We start from the raw sequence: 21,864 nt of genomic DNA, 5'->3' as shown, positions 1-21,864 counted from the left end.
TCGACTTTGCTGAGAGTCGTGCTGACGCTGTCTCCCGCCGCAGGGCGCAGTTTTTCAGGCCTGTGGACTGCGTGTCGAGCGGTACAGTGTGCCGCCCGGCGAACCCGAGGTGCATCACACAGGTCTCCCCCCATTTGCGTAGCCTGCCGATCCCACGACGCGGTGTATTGGCGCCGCCACCAAGCCGTAGGGCACGGCCTTGACTCGCGAGCCGCGGTCCGACGACCCCAAGGTGTCACTACGCGGGTCCTTCCCGTGAAACTCCGAGCGCCGCGGGTTGTTCTCGCCCTAGCTTGCCAAAGCTGGAGCTTGAGGAACGCCTGCCGCCCACCGATAGTGATCCGCCTGCTACGTTAAGTACCAGTATGTCTGCGGACGATAGCTATGCCCGGTACCCGTGAGTGCACTAGACTTTCATCATCATCATTGTATTTTTGACAGCGCTCGCCCCAAAGCGGAGCGCCATGTACCTAACTAGTATGAATAATTAAATTGCATGTTGTATATTTAGCCTTATCTTTTCCAATATCCCCTACTAGGCTTCCATTAACCAGGGTAAGACAACAAGAGGACCCTAGTACTCCAATAGTCTAATGTTTTATTGCGGATCTTATCCGAGGTATTTTTCCAGTAATTGTTAAAATCATTTAAAATTACCATTTTTAGTTACAACAATCCCATACAGTAGGTATCCTAGTTCACTTTAAAGCATTTATTTTTTATACACGACAACACATTCACTGCCAAAAACCCGCTGAGTGGGTTCATTTTGTATTGGGAAGGGGGCGTTTGGCACTGAAAGTGTTAAGCACAGTTGTGCTCTGGTATGCTGTCTGGCCCGCTCGACATATAAACGTTGAAGGATAGCAACTCCCGCCGAATATCCCTCTGCGTGTTAGAGATTTCTGGCATAGAGTATGCATACCGCGGGATGGTGGGCGGCACGGCGCTACAGTTGTCATTCAAGGCAGAATTCGAGGCAAAAAGAGTACCAAGAAGATCGGCTTTCTCTTTTGCACTGTGGGCCAGATTACCATCAGCTTTTCGCAGTGGTCGTAAAGAAGCCTGACAAAAATTTCCTTCGGCAGCTTTGGCAAGTGCTCAGAACGCGCGACTCCCAGTGGGGTAGCCCGCTAGTTTTTCACTAATCCTGCCAAAGAAATCGTATTTGGCCCTCGAGGCAGCATATAATTTGCGTTTCACATCAGAGACGTTCGGATCCTTATTAGCTACGGCCTTTGTCGAAGCCCTGTAAGCGGCTTGCTTGCGAACTGTAGTTTCTTTACAGGGCTGATTAAACCAAGGACGTCTCTTTGCTCCCGCAGCTATTACCGAATTGGGAATGAAACAATCCATTTTTGTATTGCTGTTGATGCCCCAAAAAAACCCACCAGTATCGTCTCGGTGACATTGGCTGCGCAGGATATTCTGATGTGAATCAGAGCTGCCTACACGGGTACGAATGCGTAGAATTCACACAGTATGTCCCAATCTGCTGATTTATACTGCCATACGCGTCGCGAGCTAGTTGGCCGTGGTGGATCGTGGTGGATGTCCGGACGAGACAGTGATTGGATGAACATAATTTTATAAAAAAACCCAGAGGCAGTGATCGGATGAACCGAGAAGCGCGATCACTGAGACGGAATATCCGTCCGGACGTGCAGGGGCGTATTTACCCTAGGGCCAAGGGGGCCATGGCCCGGGGCGGCAGGCCGCGGGGGGGCGGCGAAGCCGCCCCCTCGCGGCTTTTTCTGGGCGCCTTTTATAATCAAACTTAGCTATATTTTTTATTATATTTTAATTGACATTTAAATTAATAAACAAACGAACGCTTCAAACCCGCTTAAAATATCTACCAACAAGTACCTAAATTAAGCAACATATTCGTTCAAGAAGTATTAGTACGGCGCAGTGCCGGATTTACCACTAGGCTGAGTAGGCTGAAGCCTAGGGCGGCAGATTTTAGGGGGCGGCAAATTTGGGTCAAAAAATATTTTATTTGCTGTTCAGATAGGGTAAACCAGAATTTTTTCGCTGCCCTATTTATTTGTAAAATTTACATAACAAGCATTATTTTGCCGCCCTCTGTCATGTCAAGACCCTTTATATTGAGACAGACATACGGCCAGACGGACAACAAAGTAATCCTATATGGGTTCCGTTTTTTTCCTTTTGAAGTACGGAACCCTAAAAATTTACCTACTATTTTCTCGAAAAAATTTCGCGCTCGCTACGCTCGCCTTTTCACTTACGTACCTACATTATTTGTGACCCATCTGACTACATTGGGCGATTCTTGTGTCTTCGTGATATTGAATCTCACTTAATTGTTCCGATCCCATGCCGAAACTCAGTATAGATGAGTGCTCTCGATATCAGATACAAATACAATACTTTTCTAGACTTTCCAGCACCACAGAATGTAGGATAATGGCACGGCCTGTGTAATACGCGTCTTTACTACTGTCGTCTGCATAGCAATGATTATCATTGATATGCAGCAATGACAGCACAGAACCTAGTGCAACGCCAGCGGTAATATCCACACTATCGGAGCAGCTTCCGTCTACTACCTATTAGGGCTTCCAATACCGGGATCCCGGGATCCCGAAATACCGGGATCCCGTCTGTTTAAACGCATTTTTCAATACCGGTATTTTTTAATGCAATACCGGGATCCCGGTATTTTCAAAAACAAGGGCAATGTGCCGAATATAACGTTTAAAATCAATTAAAATGATTAAATTCGGCTGTATCAAGAAGATTACTTGCCCATTTATTTAAAGAAGATCATTTAATTGAAACAATTAAGATCTATGCATACCTATGCGTTAGATAAATATTTGGTGATGAATTCTGATGTTCAGGATATGATATTAATATAATTCGTTCTTAAAAATATATCAAAAAGTAGAAAGATATGAGCAAGGAATTGTAGTACGGCAAACGAAGTTATGGTGGCAAATTTGAATATATATTGGCTGGTAGGTTCAACTAAAAATGTGACTGGTGAATTCAACAAGGCGGATAAAATGATTGCTAATCTGGAGGGTGAAATGATAATTATATGGCGATTATTGTTTAATATCCTAAGCTAAGGACATACATATCTGGTGTTACAGTGAGCCTTTTTTTAATAAAACTCAAAATTTTAAGCGATTCATAGTCAATACCGGGATCCCGGGATCCCGGTATTGATGAAGACAGTTTCGGTATTAATACCGGTATTGAAAGAAGTCCGGTATTTGGAAGCCCTACTACCTATACGGCTCATATGCGTCTACCGGAAAAAAAGCTAGCGATCCATTTGTATTTAACATAGTCCCTCGAGCAGACTCGAGGCCAGACCCGACCGAACTCCTTAGCTATATCCAGCCTGACTGCCAATGCCTCACCTTGATTCTCAATGGCCAAAACCCAGCAGTACCCACCGGTCACCGATCAGATCAGGCAAATATAACGTCATTGAGTGACAAAAACGGCCCATATAAATCTGTTTCTGTATCTAGAATAGTGACATTAGTGACGTCACCTTTCTGCACTCAAAAGAATAAAAAATTATATACGTTCCACTATCAGCGAAGAGCGCCTGAATAGCTTAGCTCTTCTTAATATAGAAGCTGAGCTGACAAACGTTTTAAATTACGACAGCGTCATTGATGATTTTGTCAACCAATTTGTACATAGGAAAACAATGTAAATGCCTATGTGAGTAAATGTTTAGTTTTTTAGGGTTCCGTACCCAAAGGGTAAAAACGGGACCCTATTACTAAGACTCCGCTGTCCGTCCGTCCGTCCGTCCGTCTGTCACCAGGCTGTATCTCATGAACCGTGATAGCTAGGCAGTTGAAATTTTCACAGATGATGTATTTCTGTTGCCGCTATAACAACAAATACTAAAAAGTACGGAACCCTCGGTGGACGAGTCCGACTCGCACTTGTCCGGTTTTTAGGGTTCCGTACCCAAAGGGTAAAACGGGACCCTATTACTAAGACTTCGCTGTCCGTCCGTCCGTCCGTCCGTCTGTCACCAGGCTGTATCTCACGAACCGTGATAGCTAGACAGTTGAAATTTTCACAGATGATGTATTTCTGTTGCCGCTATAACAACAAATACTAAAAACAGAATAAAATAAAGATTTAAATGGGGCTCCCATACAACAAACGTGATTTTTGACCAAAGTTAAGCAACGGGAGTGGTCAGTATTTGGATGGGTGACCGTTTTTTTTTTTTGCTTTTTTTTTGTTTTTTTTTTTGCATTATGGTACGGAACCCTTCGTGCGCGAGTCCGACTCGCACTTGCCCGGTTTTTTTTTTATTTCACACCCCAAAGATACTTGTTGCAGGTTTTTTTTTTCTTAAATAAAATACTTTATCAGCAGATCGTCACTGATGAAGGGGGGCGGCAAATCAAAATGGCCCGGGGCGCCAAATTTGTAAATACGCCTCTGCGGACGTGTGGTCAGCAGAAGGTCCAGTAGAGAGCTTGTATGGTCTCGGTTTTCTCGTGGGAGAAATTACCAGTGGCGAGAGTCCATAGGCCAGAGAAAATTCGTAAGCAGACCTTCCTGCGTGGTCGGCGGACCTGGACTCAAGCCAATCAATGTGGTAGGCGTTGAAATCCCCCAAAATCACCGTAAGACCTGTACAGGCATGCATAGACGCGAGTGTGGCCACTGTAGTCCACGCACACCCACAGAACTGGCAGGTCCCTAGCTGTCATCATAGAGTTCATAGGCATCAAGGTGGCGACAGCAGATATCCTGCCGGACATACAATACTTATACCGGCGTGTCTCATGAACTTGTGTTCAAGTGAATAGCCGGGATATACTTAATAAGTATGCAATGTCTGCCGGGCAGGATATCTGCGTCTCCGTAAGAAACACGATGGTCGGCTGCGCAGATTCTAGGTGGTGATGGACTGGGATGGACATAATTATATGAGGCCTTGTCAAGTAGGTAAATGTTATAAAGTCTGACAAAAAAGAGTAGAAATTAAAAAGTGGCAACACTGTAGTGAGGTCTCGTTTTTCTTAAGCCCCCTTCAGACTATGCGCGTGAATCGCGGGCGAAGCCGCGAACGCGAGTGTGGAGTCGATTTTCGCAGACAGCGAAATCGACTCCACACTCGCGTTCGCGGCTTCGCCCGCGATTCACGCGGATAGTCTGGAGGGGGCTTTTGATTGATTTGAAAAGGACGACACTACAGTATTGCCACTTTTTAATTTCTACTCTTTTTTGCCAGAAGTGTTTCATTATACATAATATTCTTGTTGAAATCAAAAATAAATACAGATTCGCAACTCAATTTCTGAATACAAAAGATTAGGAAGCATTCACACACACCAGAGTAAACACACGAAACTGTCATTTTCGTAACTTTACCTCGGTTCAAATGTTTTAAACGGATTTTTAATTTGCGAAAGTGGTACTTTCGTGAGTTCACTATGGTGAAAAATCCTATTTTTTTTTGCTATCTATGGAGATGCAAAATTGCGAATGTGCTGTAATTTCCAATTCCAATAAAATAATGCATATCTGACATATTGATCATGTAATACATGCATTTTGAAAACATTGTGTGTATACTATATCAATACAACTGCAACTACTACTTCAAAAAAAAAATTTTAGGAGCTTCAAATCGCTCTCCTCAAAAATGTGTTTTTACATTTATGTTAGTTTAGCATGGGGGCGACGATAATTATTAAGTGATTATCTTTGTATCAAATCAGCCTTTTTTCCACCAACTGTAGCAATTCTCCTTCGAAGCTTGGTTTGCAGTTCCCGTACAGTCATAAATGAATACATTTTTTTTGATAAGTCGCAAGGATTAGTAAAAATTCGCAACCATACACTTGTCACAAATCGTAAACAATGACGGATTGCTGGGGCGACATCTGCGTGCCTCCTCATTTGCTCCTCATTCAAAGTTTTCGATGGGAAGACAACACTTCGCTTTCTAAATTATTAAATTTGCCGTTTTTTCCACTCACGGAAATGGCTTGACAGACTATATGTACGCATGAAACGGAACGTCCCTGTGCTGTCATTCGGGAGGGGGTTGTCAATGTCAATGTTATTGTCAGACGAAAACAGTCACACGTGTGTTTATAGTTAAATTTCAGGAAAATATGTAATAAAATAGTGTTAAGACTACTTATTTAACACCAAAAATGCTGAAGCCTAAAGAAAAACTTGACGATCTACCGGGCTTTGATGTGCCAACAGATGAAACGGCACCCGAGAATGAATCACAAAGTAATAAAAAGAAAAAGAAGGGGTCTGGAGGTTTCCAGTCGATGGGGCTAAGTTTTCCAGTCCTCAAAGGCATTACCAAGCGGGGCTATAAGCAGCCGACACCTATACAGCGTAAGGTATGTTGCTAGGAAAAATATCCTAACATAACCTCAAAAGAACTGCATGGTTTTGTACAAGCCTCGTAAATACATACTTAATCTTATTCATTTGAATAAAATGTCACAAAACTATTTTTGTGCCCGCGCCTATACACTCCATATAAGTACTCAAAAAAATTGTAAGATCAAAGTTTATTGTTAAGTGTATTTTTTAATTAGTTTCAATACAGAGTCTCACTCAACAAGAATCAAGATATTACTAGTGAACTGAAACTCTATGCAATGATAAGTATTTACGATTCTGACTAGCAGACTAGTCTTGCTTTTATCAGTCTCGAGTCCATTGTCATTTATATACGATAGTTCTAGCACAAATTGAATGTAAATTTGTGACTACCATAAGTCAAGGCTGACCCAAAGACTAGACTACCACTGCTAAGATAAGAAGGGGTCGCCTAACTTTTAAACTCGAAGGCCACAGCCAAGTCTTTGCTTCCTTTTTGCAGGCCAGACTTTACAGAATTTGGCACCCTTCATGGGGCAGATTGCAGGTCATGATTTGGCAACCCCTGAAGCTTTGTTTACATTTAAATCACTACTTTAAGTTTTTACACAATCATCCTTTTCCAGACAATCCCACTAGCGTTAGAAAACAAAGATGTGGTGGCCATGGCCCGGACGGGGTCTGGCAAAACTGCTTGCTTCGTGTTGCCAATACTGGACAAGCTTGTGGCACCAACCAACAAGCCCATGCCCGGGAAGAACTTCAGAGCCCTTATTTTGTCACCCACCAGGGAGTTGGCTTTACAGGTACGATGTTAGTTAGTTAGTTATCCATGCCGTAATCGGTAACGGCGGCCTACAGGTACGATGTAAGATTATGTTAATAATAAACAAATATATGCCTCAGTTGGCATTCATAGTTTAAAGATGTTGGAGTTTAATTAAATTTCAAACAGTCATTTCTGCTGTGGGAGTTTGCCTCGCAAAGGGATAATCCAATTAAATTATACTAGACATTGAAATAATTTCAGTATAAAAGATATTCCCAAGTCCCAGGGTTTAAAGCGCCTAATATTAATTAGTGTCTTTGAAATTTAAAATAAATCAATAAATTCAATCAATAGTTTACTATTTTCAGTAATAGCGTTAACTCTGCTATTTTTTGCATACAACATAGTTAAAAACACAAAAGTATACACACAAGAATGAAATTTTACAAATTGATTTGCAATTTCAGACACTGAAGTTTGTCCGAGAACTGGGCAAATTCACAGGCTTGTCTTCAGCTGCTATCCTCGGTGGAGAGTCTATTGAGCAGCAATTCAGTGTGATGTCAGGAAAGGCTCCGGATATTGTGGTGGCCACTCCTGGAAGATTTCTTCACATTTGCATAGAAATGAACTTAAAACTGGACAATATAAGTGAGTTTGTCTTTCACTTGTAAAAATATTCTTATTAGTCCATCAATAATTGCTAGTAACACTGATCCTAAGCAAATGGCTAGCACTCATAGTATGAGGGTACAACAACTCCATTGACTTACATCCAAACTTACAACCTTACTGTTGTAAATGTAAATTACAAATATCAAAATACGCTGTAGTAATAATGGAACAAAATACAATTTGACGATGAAAAGAATGCTTATATGACCCCAATTCTATAACTTGTCTGTGACTATAATATTGCGAGGCCAATATTAAAGTACAAGGGCAATAAAAAAGTCTGAAGAATGCGACTTGCAATACTAGAGTTTGTATTAAGTGGAAGTGGAAATGGCTGGCCTAATGATTTACAAGTCTGTAAACACATTGATTTCGGCCCTACAATATTGCGTGGTACTGGTAGTTCTTAGTCTATGATGTCTAAAAGTACATATCTTAATGTTTACAGAAGTGATAGTTTTTGACGAGGCGGACAGGCTGTTTGAACTGGGCTTCGGCGAGCAACTGCGGGAGATAGTAGCTCGCCTGCCTTCTGGCCGGCAAACCCTGCTCTTCTCAGCCACGCTGCCCAAGATGCTGGTCGAGTTTGCCCGTGCAGGCAAGTAATACCTAATTATTATATTTTACTAGTAGTCTTTTACCTTTCTAAATCACTTTGAATGAAGACTTACTTTGGCGCGTTTTATTGGCTATCTTCAAATTTTCTCTTGCCTAGCCTGAGTTTTGAGAACTGCATATTTATCATAATAGCCAGGAATTATTGGTACACCCAGTCAAGAATTCGTTTTAGAGTAGTGCTTGTTTGCAACAATATTTTCAATAAATTATTATTTGATAAGGACAGATTTGATTGTTGTTAGCCAATTTAAGAACTTAAACATGCTTTTGACACTTCAACAAATAAAGTCTATAACAAAACGGGTCACTTTACATGCCTATAAAAATCAACTCTTGATTGGCCTTGAGTTTACATTCACCAACATAAAACTTATTCAAAGTTATTTATATGAGCAGGCCTATCCGACCCGGTGCTAATCCGTCTGGACGTGGACTGGAAGCTGCCATCAACCCTATGGCTGGGCTGGATCTACGTGCGAGCGGAACTGAAGACGGCAGCGCTGCTGCTGCTGCTGGAGCACGTGCTGACGGACACCACGCCGCAGGCCGTCGTGTTCGCCGCCACCAAGCACCACGTCGAGTACCTGCACATGGTGAGACCTAACTAGACAACCCACCTACATTACGAAGAAGATATGTTACGCCGCGACCGGCGACCAAGCACCACGTGGCAAACAGGGTCGCCATGTGGTGCGGGAAGTTGGAAGAGCAATTAAACAAGTGAATGCTGATTAAAGACTAAAGTTTTATTCAACAAATACGTAATTTATAGCTACAAAAACAGCAAGGTTGCATTATTACCAGGGATGTTACGGAGCTCCGGTTCCGTTTCCGTTAAGGCGGAACTTCCGTTTAGTATTACACATCCGTTTCTGTTCCGGTTCCGTTATGTTTGAAACGGAACTTATAACGGAAGTCAATGCTTCGCGCGGCGGCGGCGTACATCAAAAACAAACAGGTTCATACCAGTCATTCGCTCATCGCCCCGCTTGCCACGTGCTACGCTAATTTGTTTTTTGTTTGTATACTTTGTTTTATTCGTGTTATCAAAATTAAAATCGTATGTGTTCGGTAGTGTACTACCTACTGACTGTGTGTAGTGTGTGTGATGAATGTTAGTGTGTAAAAAAAAGCACAATGAAGCCGAAATCAAGTTCGATTTGGAACTATTTTGATGAAGTTAGCGGGGACACGGCTAAGTGTAAACTTTGTCTGAAGGTTTATTCTAGAAAGGGGAAAACGACTACATCGTTAAAAAGTCAGGCTCCGATTCTGGTTCCGTTTCCGTTTTCGGTTCCGTTTCCGTTTTTAGTTCCGTTAAACTAAATTGAAAACATCTGTTTCCGTTTTCGGTTCCGATAAAACCACATCCGTTACATCCCTGATTATTACTTACTTGTGAACTAACTCTTTACAACGTCGAGTATTTGCACTTGGTACACCAGGTTTGACTAAAGAACTTCTGACGTACCGACCCTACACATCATGTTTTCTTTATTTATTTGTCTTCTTAGGTTAGGGATTTATGAATATTATTAAGAACTGGGCCTTCTTTGGCGCAGGTGCCTCATACATTTTTTAATTTTTTATCCCAGATTCTCCAGAAAGCCGGGATCTCCTCAACCTACGCGTACTCCGGGCTAGACCCATCGGCGCGCAAGATCGCGCTCGGCCGTTTCACCAATAACAAATGTTCCGTGCTCATAGTAACGGATGTCGCAGCGAGAGGGTTGGATCTGCCGGCGTTGGACACAGTGATCAATTATAACTTCCCGGCTAAACCTAAGCTATTCGTGCACAGAGTCGGTGAGTACGTTCTTGCAATATATATTTTCATTCACATCACTTGGCTAAGCTTGGCCGCACAAATATCTGAAGAAAACGTCTATTATCAAGAAGTTAAAGTGCATTTTCTAAGACGCAATGAAGTCCGTTTTAAATTAAATTTAACAAAATCTATCCTTTGTGTAGAATCATTCAAAGTTAATTCGAATAAAAAATTGAACAGATTTAAAAAACTATTTAAGGACAAGGATTACTTTACCTTTATTTATTGTCGATGGTTACAACTCATACATAATGTTGACAAAATACCTTATTTACCACCTTTATAACTGAAAAAACCTCTTTTCTCACCTCTATTCATGGAACACTCTATAAATGAGAGAAATTTATATATACCTGGCTAACTGAGACCCCGGGTAAGTGGAATACCTCTTTAAGTGAGACAAATTTGCTCGTCCCTTGAGATCCCAGTTATCCAGGTTTCACTGTATTTTTGAGCACTTTGGTTGCTCCGACATTACCTCATGGCATATATACTATGTGTAGAACGTAAGTTTGAACACGTGCCCCGATGTCCGCAGGGCGCAGCGCCCGCGCGGGGCGGGCGGGGCGCGCGTGGTCGCTGGCGGCGGCGGGCGACGTGGCGCACCTGCTCGACCTGCAGCTCTTCCTCGCCGCCGACCTCACCCGCCCCGACCAGGTACAAACACCAGCACTCCTAACTGTACAGCGCCCGCGCGGGGCGGGCGGGGCGCGCGTGGTCGCTGGCGGCGGCGGGCGACGTGGCGCACCTGCTCGACCTGCAGCTCTTCCTCGCCGCCGACCTCACCCGCCCCGACCAGGTACAAACACCAGCACTCCTAACTGTACAGCGCCCGCGCGGGGCGGGCGGGGCGCGCGTGGTCGCTGGCGGCGGCGGGCGACGTGGCGCACCTGCTCGACCTGCAGCTCTTCCTCGCCGCCGACCACACCCGCCCCGACCAGGTACAAACACCAGCACTCCTAACTGTACAGCGCCCGCGCGGGGCGGGCGGGGCGCGCGTGGTCGCTGGCGGCGGCGGGCGACGTGGCGCACCTGCTCGACCTGCAGCTCTTCCTCGCCGCCGACCTCACCCGCCCCGACCAGGTACAAACACCAGCACTCCTAACTGTACAGCGCCCGCGCGGGGCGGGCGGGGCGCGCGTGGTCGCTGGCGGCGGCGGGCGACGTGGCGCACCTGCTCGACCTGCAGCTCTTCCTCGCCGCCGACCTCACCCGCCCCGACCAGGTACACACACCAGCACTCCTAACTGTACAGCGCCCGCGCGGGGCGGGCGGGGCGCGCGTGGTCGCTGGCGGCGGCGGGCGACGTGGCGCACCTGCTCGACCTGCAGCTCTTCCTCGCCGCCGACCTCACCCGCCCCGACCAGGTACAAACACCAGCACTCCTAACTGTACAGCGCCCGCGCGGGGCGGGCGGGGCGCGCGTGGTCGCTGGCGGCGGCGGGCGACGTGGCGCACCTGCTCGACCTGCAGCTCTTCCTCGCCGCCGACCTCACCCGCCCCGACCAGGTACAAACACCAGCACTCCTAACTGTACAGCGCCCGCGCGGGGCGGGCGGGGCGCGCGTGGTCGCTGGCGGCGGCGGGCGACGTGGCGCACCTGCTCGACCTGCAGCTCTTCCTCGCCGCCGACCTCACCCGCCCCGACCAGGTACAAACACCAGCACTCCTAACTGTACAGCGCCCGCGCGGGGCGGGCGGGGCGCGCGTGGTCGCTGGCGGCGGCGGGCGACGTGGCGCACCTGCTCGACCTGCAGCTCTTCCTCGCCGCCGACCTCACCCGCCCCGACCAGGTACAAACACCAGCACTCCTAACTGTACAGCGCCCGCGCGGGGCGGGCGGGGCGCGCGTGGTCGCTGGCGGCGGCGGGCGACGTGGCGCACCTGCTCGACCTGCAGCTCTTCCTCGCCGCCGACCTCACCCGCCCCGACCAGGTACAAACACCAGCACTCCTAACTGTACAGCGCCCGCGCGGGGCGGGCGGGGCGCGCGTGGTCGCTGGCGGCGGCGGGCGACGTGGCGCACCTGCTCGACCTGCAGCTCTTCCTCGCCGCCGACCTCACCCGCCCCGACCAGGTACAAACACCAGCACTCCTAACTGTACAGCGCCCGCGCGGGGCGGGCGGGGCGCGCGTGGTCGCTGGCGGCGGCGGGCGACGTGGCGCACCTGCTCGACCTGCAGCTCTTCCTCGCCGCCGACCTCACCCGCCCCGACCAGGTACAAACACCAGCACTCCTAACTGTACAGCGCCCGCGCGGGGCGGGCGGGGCGCGCGTGGTCGCTGGCGGCGGCGGGCGACGTGGCGCACCTGCTCGACCTGCAGCTCTTCCTCGCCGCCGACCTCACCCGCCCCGACCAGGTACAAACACCAGCACTCCTAACTGTACAGCGCCCGCGCGGGGCGGGCGGGGCGCGCGTGGTCGCTGGCGGCGGCGGGCGACGTGGCGCACCTGCTCGACCTGCAGCTCTTCCTCGCCGCCGACCTCACCCGCCCCGACCAGGTACAAACACCAGCACTCCTAACTGTACAGCGCCCGCGCGGGGCGGGCGGGGCGCGCGTGGTCGCTGGCGGCGGCGGGCGACGTGGCGCACCTGCTCGACCTGCAGCTCTTCCTCGCCGCCGACCTCACCCGCCCCGACCAGGTACAAACACCAGCACTCCTAACTGTACAGCGCCCGCGCGGGGCGGGCGGGGCGCGCGTGGTCGCTGGCGGCGGCGGGCGACGTGGCGCACCTGCTCGACCTGCAGCTCTTCCTCGCCGCCGACCTCACCCGCCCCGACCAGGTACAAACACCAGCACTCCTAACTGTACAGCGCCCGCGCGGGGCGGGCGGGGCGCGCGTGGTCGCTGGCGGCGGCGGGCGACGTGGCGCACCTGCTCGACCTGCAGCTCTTCCTCGCCGCCGACCTCACCCGCCCCGACCAGGTACAAACACCAGCACTCCTAACTGTACAGCGCCCGCGCGGGGCGGGCGGGGCGCGCGTGGTCGCTGGCGGCGGCGGGCGACGTGGCGCACCTGCTCGACCTGCAGCTCTTCCTCGCCGCCGACCTCACCCGCCCCGACCAGGTACAAACACCAGCACTCCTAACTGTACAGCGCCCGCGCGGGGCGGGCGGGGCGCGCGTGGTCGCTGGCGGCGGCGGGCGACGTGGCGCACCTGCTCGACCTGCAGCTCTTCCTCGCCGCCGACCTCACCCGCCCCGACCAGGTACAAACACCAGCACTCCTAACTGTACAGCGCCCGCGCGGGGCGGGCGGGGCGCGCGTGGTCGCTGGCGGCGGCGGGCGACGTGGCGCACCTGCTCGACCTGCAGCTCTTCCTCGCCGCCGACCTCACCCGCCCCGACCAGGTACAAACACCAGCACTCCTAACTGTACAGCGCCCGCGCGGGGCGGGCGGGGCGCGCGTGGTCGCTGGCGGCGGCGGGCGACGTGGCGCACCTGCTCGACCTGCAGCTCTTCCTCGCCGCCGACCTCACCCGCCCCGACCAGGTACAAACACCAGCACTCCTAACTGTACAGCGCCCGCGCGGGGCGGGCGGGGCGCGCGTGGTCGCTGGCGGCGGCGGGCGACGTGGCGCACCTGCTCGACCTGCAGCTCTTCCTCGCCGCCGACCTCACCCGCCCCGACCAGGTACAAACACCAGCACTCCTAACTGTACAGCGCCCGCGCGGGGCGGGCGGGGCGCGCGTGGTCGCTGGCGGCGGCGGGCGACGTGGCGCACCTGCTCGACCTGCAGCTCTTCCTCGCCGCCGACCTCACCCGCCCCGACCAGGTACAAACACCAGCACTCCTAACTGTACAGCGCCCGCGCGGGGCGGGCGGGGCGCGCGTGGTCGCTGGCGGCGGCGGGCGACGTGGCGCACCTGCTCGACCTGCAGCTCTTCCTCGCCGCCGACCTCACCCGCCCCGACCAGGTACAAACGCCGACACTCCTAACAGTATTAGACCTTATTACAAAACTTGGCCACAGATAGCTAAATGCTCAAAGCGGTAGCACCAGCGTTCGGTGTCACCGGCCTTTAGAATAGTACATGTTAACATGCAGTCTTTGTTCGCAGGTATCCGAGTCTGGTCTGGCGTGTCCGAGCGGCGTGTGGGGCTGCATGCCCGCCAGCGCCCTCGAGATGCGGCACCAGGACGTCATGGCCTGGGAGAAGAACTACAATGAGATCGTACGTAGTAATACCACTGATAATTGTCAGAATTTCAAAAAAATGACACAAATCGAACATGTCATAGTACAAAAACTTTAGTGTCTTTGTAAGTTCCTTAGGGCAGTCAATAGGAATAGAGCTGGGTCATTCTCGAAAACATTCGTTTTGTAAGGGAAACTTATTGACGCCAGGCTCTAATCAATTAAACTATGATAATTCTATAACTTGAGTTTTATTCAACTTCCATCTTCAAGTTACAACATTGCGATACCTTTTAATTTATACTCCAATAAAACTTTCCCGCTCGAAAATATTTCCCATGAGATCTGTCACTCCGGGTGAAGTAATTCCACTTTAAACTCTCGCGTTTTGTACACATATTTAATTACACAGCCCAAAGGATGTCATTCCGTATCAGAATCCGGGTGTCTACAAGATAGAATGCAGTTGTGGAAGTGCGTACATTGGCCAAACTAAGCGCAGCGTTCAAGAGAGGGTGAAGGAACACATAGCAGCTGTTAAAAATCGCCATGTAAACAAATCCGCAATAGCTGAGCACTTGCTGACAACAGGAACGAATCACTGGATTGAGCTACATAAACCCAAAGTCCTCTCCAACGAGCGACACTATTATCCGCGGATCGTGAGAGAGGCGATTGAAATTAAAAAACACCCTAAAAATTTCAATCGTGAGGACGGGTACAAATTATCGTCTACTTGGGGACCAGTGATTCAAATGTTGAAACCAGCGGATATATCTTCGGACCAGTGTACGGATACTGTGAGTGTTGCGTGTCGTGCCGTGGACAATAAACATTAAACTTTAACGGGTAGCTGCAATTTCTTTGTCTACCCCGAACATTTTTATAAACTAATTTCGGGTAGTTTAGTGGTGTTTTATTAATATCTCCGTTGACATTTGTTGGGACGTCAGTCTTTCCGTGACCACAGCTGGTGCAACTCAGCTGAAACGTCGGAATTAAAGGTAAAAACAATGAAATTATATCGCGGTAGACCCGTTTGTGTAATTAAATATGAAGTAATTCCATTCGGGTCGGGGTCACAAAATTATAACTACTAGTTTAATATACCTATTTTAACTTACATTGGCGTCACATTACTGTCCTTAGATTGCTTCATATGAAACTTTGTTCACTATATCACTTAGTAGCAATTGTTTTTCTGTCCGTTGAAACTCTATCACACAAAAAAAAATCCGATACACACACTTCACGATACCCGCTATCCGTTAACACTTCACTCAAACACTTATAGGAGCCGTACGAGCAGCACGCTGCAGTTCAGCTAGAGCGACCTCCTGGCGCATCCATTTCTTGTGGGTTTTCTTACACCTTCTGTACAGGGCGTAGCCTCCTCCAATGACGAATATGAGGAGCATTATACCCAGGATAATATTAGTGGTACTTGCGTGGAATCGAAGTTCGTCGGTGCCCGCAGAAGCCTTATTGTCACCTCCGGCCGCAGTTTGTGCGATGATAACCTCTTCTTTTGATTTTGTAGCCCCCATGATGAAACTTTGGCTCAGCAACAGCATAACCACTTAACCGTGAGAAACAGCATTACGTTATTTAATTGTTCTATTAATCGTCCACTTGAGCTATGTTTACATTGTAATTAATTGAGCTCTCAATATCACTCGGTGACTGACCGCACGCGCGACACCGTATATGGCAGGATCGCCATGTAAGGTGAGGATTCGGAGTCGAGTAGAAACAAGTGTTCAGCTTAAATGATGTTTTATTACTGCTCTAAATACATGAGTACATGGTCCTTATATATATCCTATGAACTACGTACATAACTATATCTAGTATACACTACAAATGCATGGCCATTCAATATGAAATACCTACTATTGTTCCGGTTACGTGGAAGTTCCTCTGTAGAGAAATGTGGTAGCAGGTTCTTATGATTTGGTAAATTAACTTACACTTCAAAACTTTTAGAACCGTTTCTAACTTATCTATAAATATTTGTTCAGGAAGACGCAGCCCGCGTAATGGGTCGCGGCTGGCAGCAGTACATCAAGTGGCGCGAGCCGGCCTCCGCCGACGCCAACAAGCGTGCTAAAGCAACTACACCACCTACTTTAACACACCCGGCCTTGTTAGACGAGGGACAGAGATCCGTGCTCGACCTGGCGGCGCAGATCAAGAACTACACACCTAAAGGGGTATGTTACATTGTAGATACTGACATAACATACAGGGCTAAGTTGCATTGTCACTGACAGACCATCAAGGCCAAGACAAGTACACCACTCACGCTCAGACACCTGTCGCTGTTAGACGAAGGACAGGGGGCCGACGGAGCAGATAAAGAACTACGAACCTAAATGGGTAAGTTTGACAAGTTATACGGTTGTTTGCCACCATCATAGCATAAAAGAAACATTTATAGCTCAGTAAACCAGATATTAAATTCGATTTCTGAACATATAATGTTGTTAAAGCGCTGAAAGCGCTGGTGGCCTTACGGTAAGAGCGTGCGACTTGCAATCCAGAGGTCGCGGGTTCAAACCCCGGCTCGTACCAATGAGTTTTTCGGAACTTATGTACGAAATATCATTTGATATTTACCAGTCGTTTTTCGGTGAAGGAAAAACATCGTGAGGAAACCGGATTAATCCCAATAAGGCCTAGTTTCCCCTCTGGTTTGGAAGGTCAGATGGCAGTCGCTTTCGTAAGAACTAGTGCCTACGTGAATTCTCGGGATTAGTTGTCAAGCGTACCCCAGGCTCCCATGAGCCGTGGCAAAATGCCGGGATAACGCGAGGAAGAAGAAGAATATTGTTAAAGTCAGTATTTAAAGTTTATTTTAACCTGACCTATTCCAGACCATCCTCGAATTGGGCGTCAAACATGACTCTCCGATGAACGTGGCCATGAAGACCATGAAAAAGAAACACGGCAAACTGGTGCAGCGCGTGCGCGAGAACAAAAAACTGCAGGTGAATATACCATTCTTACGCAGATGTTTACTAACATAGCAATCATGTGAATCATATCATGTCACTTGTTGTGAAAGGCAGGACGGTACAGGTTTTCAAAATGGTTAGTCTGAAGGGCCAATAGGGGAGAGATTATCAGCTCACCACATAAGTGGAAAACAACAAAAAGTGACAAAAGTTTGGAGACTTCTACAACAGTTTATCTTTTAAGTAAACATGAAAGTCTTTCGGTGTATTGCACAAAATCAACATTTAAATAACTTTCAGGCTGAAGGAATATTGAGCATAGAGGGCAAATTAAAGAAGAAGGAAGTGGTTCGAGACGAGAATTACATACCGCACCAAGCCAGCGACCAAGTTACTGAAGTTGGGTATGTACACAATTACTTATACATTCTAAGTGAATTAAACTAGGTATATACCTACGTTAGAAATTGATTTTATGATTTAATATGTCCAGATTTATCCTCCCAAGTTCCAGACTACATACATACATTCCTAAGTGAAAGTTGTACTGTTTTCTTATTTCCATTTTGATCAGGGCTTGATAGTGGTTTTTTTTTTGGATTCTATAAAGATTATTCAGTATCTGTAAAATTAAATATTTTAAAAGTCTCGGGACTTACGAATTTAAATGATGAACTTATATTATATACTCATATCGATGCAATTTTTAGAGGTCATTTTATTTGGAGCAAAATTGTAGGAATTTATCAATGTTTATAGAGTGTGCCAAAAAAGAGTCATAGAATGTATTGGTTCCCAAGTTCCACAGCACAGACTCTATGAATTATTAGTTTTATGGAATGTAATGTAGAGGCAAATATCAACACACTAATAGGGTATTTTCCTACTAGGGCGCTGTCCATAAATTACGTCATCGTTTTTTGACGATTCCAGACCCCCCCACCCTAATTTGACGTAATTTATGAATAGCCCCTAGTCAAATCAGTTACTTTTTTTGAACTGTCAAACTCAGCTACTTTGTATACTTATATCCGATTTACTAAATAGAACTTGTGTTTAAAAATAACTCCTATCAGTGTTTTTCTAATAATTATCTGGTGCTTTATTTCATGCTTGGTGTAAAATAATTTGTTTTAAATACAGTATAATACCCTATTGTAATTGGTAATTCCACATACGAGACAAGCAGACGATGACGTAACCCTTAAATGCATAGTGTTGCCAAATGTCTACAAAGCATTAGAAAGCTCATAGATTTAAAAAAAGAAGGCTTGCGTTCTTGAATGCACCTTTATATCAAACGTCAAGTGATGATTTAAGGGTTAAATTTACGCAAGTTTTTTAATTTATAAAAATTACATTCGTTTTAAGACGAAAAGTCGGAAAGTGTGCAAAAATCTAGAGGTTGATAATTTTTAGTATGTGATTTTGAACGCTGTTTTCGGGGTTTGTAATTATTTTATATTTAAAAACTTTTTCATAGGTATAGCACAAATAGTGTATCTTTCTAATGGTAGTAAAAAAAATCATATATCTATTACTGAAAATTACATATTTAGATAAATACACTCGCGATCAAAAAAATCGACTCAAACAACATTTTTTACTTTTGGTCGTTTTTCCGGAAAGCGGGAAATATTTTAGTAAACCTTTGAATGCAATTTTGTTACGAATTTATTCAGCTACAAAAAACAGTAAAAGACAACGATCTCGCTTGCGTAGTTTTTAGGTTATTGCAGTTTTTGTACAAAATGGCATTTTGCATGGTTATGATATGCACGAGTTGTGCCCCCTTGAGACCAATAAAACCGGTTTAACCGGTTATTTCTTATCAGTCGCTTATCAGAAGTTGACCAGTGCACATCTCCTCGCAATCTTTCACCGGAATCACCTTGGAAAAATGGATACCACCGAAGCTGAAGCCGCCGAAGTCGTCGCCTTGGTGAATCGAGGATTCTCACAGCGTTCTGTTGCTGAGCAGCTGAATTTAAGCCAGTCTGCTGTCTCCAGAGTTTACCGTCGGTTTCGTCGATTTGGAACCTTGAAACGGAAACAAGGATCTGGCCGTCAGCGGTGCACAACGGAGAGGGAAGGCCGCTTCATCGTCACCTCCAGTCTTCGTAATCGCCACCGTACCGCTGTTGCCATCCAGCGAGACCTGATGCGGAACCGGGTTGTGCCTGTTAGCACTCCCAACAGTTCGGCGAAGACTCAAGGAAGCCAACCTTACCCCAAGAAGACCTGCTACTGGGCTCAAACTGACTCAGAGACATCATTTTTTTCAACAAAATTGCATTCAAAGTTTTACTTAAATATTTCCCGCTTTCCGGAAAAACGACCATAAGTAAAAAATGTTGCTTGAGTCGATTTTTTTGATCGCGAGTGTATGATTTAGCCAATTCAACTTCTAACACTGATTTCGCAGTGAAAATCGAAGTTATATATATTTTTTTTTTTTTCCTAGAACCTGCAAACAATTATGTGATACATATATTAATTTCAGGCAAAAAGAAAAAATCATGCATTTAAGGGTTAAAATACTCAGTCACCAATATAACTATGTTTACAGCATGGCGGTGAACTTCAACTCGGGCGCAGCGTCCGCCGAGCTGGACATGGGCGCCGACAGCGGCGAGGCGGCGCGCGCGCACCACAACCAGATGCGCTGGGACCGCAAGCGCAAGAAGATGGTGCACGCAGACCAGGTCAGTCATACACGAATCACCACCACTTAATGTCTGTGTCAGCGATTTATTTCTATACAAGGTGTAACAAAACTATAGATGGTCAAGTAAATCTTGTCAGTAGAAAAAGGCGCGAAATTCAATTTTTTTATGGGACGATATCCCTTCGCGCCTACATTTTTCAAATTTGCCACCTTTTTCTACTGACAAGATCTGCTTAACCAACTTTAAAATCGTGTTCTGGCGGCCTAGCCAAGGTGACGATCGCTTGCGCTTCGCCGTGGAATCGCTTTGTGTCTCTCTATCACTCTTCCATATTAGTGTGACAATGACAGTTGCGTTTCGTTCGCTACGGAGCGTTAGCGTTGGCATATTGTCTACGGGGCCTGATTAGGAGAAAGTAGAAGAAGACATTTTTGCTCTTTGTATGGAAGGTTAGCCGACTTAGACAACCTGCCCATAGAATTTTTTTTTGCAGAACTACCAGCAACCTTGTATAAATCTTAACAAGATCTTGTAGTTACTTGTTGCCAAAATGTTTTGCGATTAGGCAGGTTCAGGTTATTGTCAAATTGTTCAGAGCTGAAAATTGATGCACATTTGAGTAAAAATTTTTTAGATCACTTACTTTCTACTTTGATCGTTTTCATAGGACGGCGGGCGCAAAATGATCCGAACTGAGAGTGGTGGGCGAGTCCCAGCCTCGTTCCGCAGTGGCCGCTACGAGGAGTGGCGGAAACGAAACGCTCAAGACCAGGACGAGGATGAGGACACTAACGCCAACAGGAAACGGCCTGGTAAGTGCTTATTTATTTATTTCAAAATTTAAATCAGGCAACAAGGCCCATATTACCAAATACCTTAGGGCTTAGACTAACATTATGCTCGCATGTATCTGCATTTTTAAACTTTAAAACTAAACACTATTTAGGCGACAAAATGGCGTGGCTCCGTTGTATCGTCTGGTCTTGTGTCGGATTCGGTAGTTTGCTTAGGCTGCTCAAGTTGCTTATAATAGGGCAGTGAACGGCGCTAAGGTCTCGCCTAATTTCATCGGGGAAAACTGATGAGTGGCGCCGCGACTTTGAGTTCTCTTCGTAAATATTGCAGTCGCGGGTGCAAGTACGAAAATCGGATTTGACAGCCGCGGGAATGATTTTCGCGAATATTGCAGATGTTTAATTATAATTATGTTAGTTTTTTCCTAAATGGCAACATTTAGAAAGGGACAGAGGGGCTACCGCGAAATCCTAAATTCGCAAATTGCGGGGATCTTTCTCTTTTACTCCAATGGAGGCGTAATTAGACTGACAGAGAAAAATGCCCGCAATTTGCAAACTTCGATTTTCGCGGTTATAGCCCAGAGCTCTCCCTCGTTCCATCACGCTCGGCACGTTATCCTCCTTCGTCATTACCAAGCGAAATGAAACTTTACCTAATCGTTCTTTATGTATAAAAGTGCCTTGGCATGTCCTTATTCATGGGCGCTATTCAATACAACACCAATAAATCTCTCAATCCTTTCCAGTATCCGAGTTCCGTCCCCACTGGGTGAAGCACAACGAAGCCATAGCCAAGAAGAAGTCCACGGGCTCGTCCAAAGAGTTCCGCGACAAGGGGCAGATCGTCAAGGACCGGATCCGCAAGGAGAAGATCAAGCAGAAACTCAAACACAAGGTCGGCAAGAAGGGCAAGGGGAAGAAGAGGAAATGAGATCAATATAATTATATTTGAAAGTGGAAGCTTTTTATTTCCGTTCCTTGCTTTTCTTACGTCTGGTCTCCGATTCGCTTCTCGTTGGTGAAATTAGACTTGGGTTT

General features: G+C 46.8%; 1 protein-coding gene across 1 annotated transcript; it reads left to right on the top strand.

The window, feature by feature from the left end:
- Window positions 1-6,102: 6,102 nt before the first annotated feature.
- On the top strand, window positions 6,103-21,780 carry LOC134792225 (uncharacterized). The gene is made up of 14 exons (XM_063763476.1): window positions 6,103-6,383; window positions 6,996-7,175; window positions 7,606-7,789; window positions 8,262-8,411; window positions 8,828-9,024; window positions 10,027-10,237; window positions 10,798-10,916; window positions 14,327-14,440; window positions 16,425-16,616; window positions 17,280-17,393; window positions 17,661-17,764; window positions 19,930-20,065; window positions 20,697-20,841; window positions 21,573-21,780. The coding sequence occupies exons 1-14, from the start codon at window positions 6,183-6,185 to the stop codon at window positions 21,755-21,757; spliced, it is 2,232 nt and encodes a 743-aa protein (XP_063619546.1). The 5' UTR covers window positions 6,103-6,182; the 3' UTR covers window positions 21,758-21,780.
- The last annotated feature ends 84 nt before the right edge of the window (window positions 21,781-21,864 follow it).

The sequence above is a fragment of the Cydia splendana genome, chromosome 7, assembly GCF_910591565.1.
Source record: "Cydia splendana chromosome 7, ilCydSple1.2, whole genome shotgun sequence".
Taxonomy (NCBI): Eukaryota; Metazoa; Arthropoda; class Insecta; order Lepidoptera; family Tortricidae; genus Cydia; species Cydia splendana.
Note: the sequence above shows the minus strand (reverse complement) of the source record. Positions and strands in the feature narration are given on the sequence as shown.

Excerpts from the sequence above, each read along its gene's own strand:
- LOC134792225 (XM_063763476.1), top strand. The coding sequence starts at position 6,183 with ATGCTGAAGCCTAAAGAAAAACTTGACGATCTACCGGGCTTTGATGTG. Across the intron at positions 10,917-14,326 it reads ACCTCACCCGCCCCGACCAG|GTATCCGAGTCTGGTCTGGC; the intron begins GTACAAACACCA and ends CTTTGTTCGCAG. Across the intron at positions 20,842-21,572 it reads CGCCAACAGGAAACGGCCTG|TATCCGAGTTCCGTCCCCAC; the intron begins GTAAGTGCTTAT and ends AATCCTTTCCAG.